This window comes from Camellia sinensis, chromosome 1, assembly GCF_055761805.1.
Source record: "Camellia sinensis isolate YWXY chromosome 1, ASM5576180v1, whole genome shotgun sequence".
In the NCBI taxonomy this organism is placed as follows: Eukaryota; Viridiplantae; Streptophyta; class Magnoliopsida; order Ericales; family Theaceae; genus Camellia; species Camellia sinensis.
The window spans coordinates 236697094-236700888 of record NC_138961.1 but is presented as its reverse complement, the minus strand read 5'-3'; the positions used below and the strand labels follow the sequence as shown (position 1 = coordinate 236700888).

Sequence of the window (3795 nt, the reverse complement as noted above, 5' to 3'; positions counted from 1 at the left end):
TTTAGTAGGCTATTTTAGTTTTTGGCTATTTTAATAGACTAAAATTTTTGTGTTTGGGAAGATGATTGGATTGTTTTATGGTTGGATGTGATATTGTGAGAGAAAAAGTAAAATGATTATGGATTTGATGTGGTATTTTATCTTATTAGCTATTTTAGCCTATTTTATTTTTTTGTAAATTTTAACCTAAATTAAGCTATTTTTTTTCTTACCAAACACCCCATAATAAATAAAAAATGTTAGTGAGCAATCTGAGTGCTGAGTGGTGACACACTACCTACCCAAAAGAGAGAGTGCTAACAATATTTTGTTGTTGTTGTTGTTGTTTTTTTTTTTTTATCATATTCATTTACAACAGGAGAAATTTGCTTCTACCACCAATCATATATAATTAAAAAATTATGTACTAAAAATATATGTGAGATTGTGAAGGTTCACTTTAATCTATACCACTATAATACAAGAGGGATTTCCTGCTGACAGTAAGCAAGAGTCTCTCTCCCCTACTTTCTCGGGGTAAATTAGTTTCTCTTATTTAATAAATAAATTTATAATAATAAATTCATCAATCAAATTTTATAAATAAATAAATTTAATAAATAAGACTAATTGATAAGCGTTTATTCTCCTTGTGCATTTATTTTTGAGATTTACACTTTACCTCTTTGTGGCGCATTTACATATTATCTCCTTAAAGTTTATAAATATACTCATAAATTTCTTATAGTTTGGAGTGATGTATAAAAGTGACGGGACGTAACGAAATTAATAAAAGACCAAAATACCATTAAATATTTATAATGGTTACATGCTATAGGCCATTCAGTTGTTTGATTACAATTTTTAAAATAAGAGAAATAAAAAGAGAAAAAGATAGACATGGGTTTGGGTTTGAAAGGATTTGGATTAAATCCAACTAGTAGCAATTGATTGAAGTTACAAAGAATCCGATTTTAGAAATTTTACTCCAGATAACGCCGAAATTGCCGACAACGACAGAGCAATGGCCGTTGGAGGAGATGACGCCTTCTTGGACTGGTTTGTGGTACTTGTAGCGGCAGTGGAAGGTCTTGAAGGCGGGATTTGAGGTGGGTTTTAGGGGGTTTGGGATTTGAGAGGTGGTGGGCATTTGGAGATTGGAATGGGGGATTTTGGTGGTAGTGGTGGTGGTGGTGGTGGTAGAGGGGGGTTTGAGGGTGGGGTTCAAGGGAGGGTGGAGAAGAGGTTGGGGTTTGGGAGTATGGCAAGAATTGCCATTGCTTTAGCTTTGATTTGTATTTGATAATAATATTTAGGTTACATATATATGTATAGATGATTACAGTAGTATATATATAGATTATGTGTTGATGAGGTTGTATGTAGATTTTGGTGGTTTTTTCTACTGCAGAATGAAGAACAAAGCAAGGAAACTCCTTGAAAAAATTATGAGCTCGTTGCTTACCATCCTCTTTTAATTTCTCAAGCTTTTCATAGAGCCCTACTACAGTTGGCTCGTAAGCATAGTCACACAAACTACTAACCAGGTGGTCCTTAAATCCATTATCAATTCCCTTCATCTGGTCTCTTAAATTATTCTTCAAGTGTTGTAAGCAATAACTGTGGTGAACCGATGAGAACACCTTCGGCATCGCTTCTGACAAACCAAGATTACGGTCCGAAATAAAAGTAATTTGACGCTTACCATCCACAACCTTCCCAAGTTCGTGCAAGAACCATGACCAATTGACCGTGGTCTCTAAATCAACAATCGCAAATGCAACATGGAATAGACCTACAACATAACACCACTAAACAGCTGATCATAATATTCCAATGTGAATATTTGCACAAGTAGTTTACAAAAACACTATAAAACAAATAGGGTATGTGAATGTTCACATTGTGTAATGATCAGTCATATATCCACACTATGCCCCTTAATGTGAATATTTACATGGATACACAACCAAAAAATTACTAACCATTGTTTCCATCTTTCGTCGTTGCTGCAAATAGGTGACCCTTGTACTTTCCTTTGAGGAACGTTCCATCCAGGAATAACAAAGGCCGACAAGAATTGTACTCAGAAATACACGTAATGAATGATACAAAGAAACGACAAAACTGTTGACTACTCCCGTCATAGTCAATATTGACATAACTCCCTAGATTGTAACGCATCACAGCATCCGAATACCACCGCAACTGGTCAAACGATAATGAGTGATCTTCATGAATAACAGCATTTGCTTTCTCCACGCTCAACCGTACCACGTAATAACTCACCTCCAACCCATAATCCCTCTTCAAAATAGTCATCACCTCACACAACCGAGTCAATGGCTTGTCCCTCACAATTTCAGATATAGTACTCGACACCAAATCAGAACTAAATCTCGGATTCTTCGATGTTCGGACATCTGTACCACAACTATGCACATCACTAAATCTCTTGATGTAGAAAAAACTATTTGCTCGTTGTGCTCTACAATGTATAGCCCATAAACAACCTCTTTCTTCGCGCATCGCACACACCGCAGTAACCCTTGTTGTCTCGTCTTTGACATACGTAAACTGAAACCCACATTTGATTACATACTTACATAAAATATCACGAAATTTTTGTGCACCTCCAACAAACCGTTGTCCCACATGCGTAATACCATTTGCCCAAGGGGCTGACAACAACACCTTCTTCTTATGGTGGCAAAATCTCCGGAGTGCATCAATTTCTTTCTCACCCCCCACACGCAGCAACCCAGAGCTACTCGACTGACCATTATCATTTTTCAAATCAACGACAACCTTTACATGGTGTAACCCCATTGATTTGGCAAGAAATAATATGTTTTGAAATTCTTCATCATTGTCTAAACCACACCTATTAATTCCAGGTAGTCGACAGACAATGAAACAGAACAAACAGACAACTTGTCCTATTTTTCACACAAACACTCCACCAAACGCGAATAACACAATGCCCAAACCACATTTATTATAGTTGCACTGCAACCATATGTGCATACCAACATCATAAAGGTATCCATCTCCTGTAAACACACAACAAAACAAAAGTTAACAACCACGTAACAACCATACAAACAACAATACATACCATAATCCATACTATATAAACATTCACATTATGCAAACTAAATACCTATGTGTACAGTTCCATTGCTAAATCAATAATGAAAACTACTACCACCATCCTTACACAACATAAAACATTTTACAAGTTCAAAATCACACCACTAGAATGAGCGCACATTACACAACATGCATACAACCATCCATAACCTCATATTCATAAGATGTGAACATCCACATTAAGCAAGCATCATAAACTCATCAAAAAAGCACTTGCATTATGAGAGGGAGATTTATGAGCCGAAAGTGGGCCGAGATAAAAGCCGAGCAAGTTGAAGGCCCAAGGGCGTGTTGGGCTGAGATAGCTTAGGACTTGCCCGGAGTTGGGGCCGCTCGGCCCGTGGCCGAACTACTCGCACCGGTGGTGACCATGCAACTTGCGTTACTCGGCCAGAAGGCATACACGCCTTTGGCTCGGCAGGGAAGCTCGTGCCAGAAGCTCGGCAGGAAAGCCTTTGGTTGATCGGCGTGACCTTTCCGGAGCTCGACTTTGCCGGAGTGCAGTCGAGTACGATAGAGACAGAGCTCGGCTGTGACGCCCCGATTCTACGCTATTGGTTGCAGACAAGGGAGAGTCACTAATGAGTCCTATGGTCAATAGCCAAGTAAGATCCCAGATCGCCGGAGGAGTCAAAATAGCCTCCCTTCTAAGTCCAGCTTTCT

At 38.4% G+C, this 3795-nt stretch overlaps 1 protein-coding gene across 1 annotated transcript; it reads right to left on the bottom strand.

Moving 5' to 3' along the window:
- Positions 1-676: 676 nt before the first annotated feature.
- Positions 677-3107, bottom strand: LOC114256992 (uncharacterized). The gene is made up of 6 exons (XM_082921071.1): positions 3098-3107; positions 2936-3032; positions 2724-2863; positions 1965-2402; positions 1445-1774; positions 677-690 (listed from the first exon to the last, which is right to left on the bottom strand). Exons 1-6 carry the CDS (start codon positions 3105-3107, stop codon positions 677-679), a joined length of 1029 nt encoding a protein of 342 aa, XP_082777197.1.
- Between the last annotated feature and the right edge of the window lie 688 nt (positions 3108-3795).

Bases quoted from the DNA above. Each gene is read 5' to 3' on its own strand.
- LOC114256992 (XM_082921071.1), bottom strand. The intron at 2,864-2,935 runs GTTTGTGTGAAA...TGGAATTAATAG, and splicing joins TTATTCGCGTTTGGTGGAGT to GTGTGGTTTAGACAATGATG. The intron at 1,775-1,964 runs GTTAGTAATTTT...GTTATGTTGTAG, and splicing joins GACGAAAGATGGAAACAATG to GTCTATTCCATGTTGCATTT.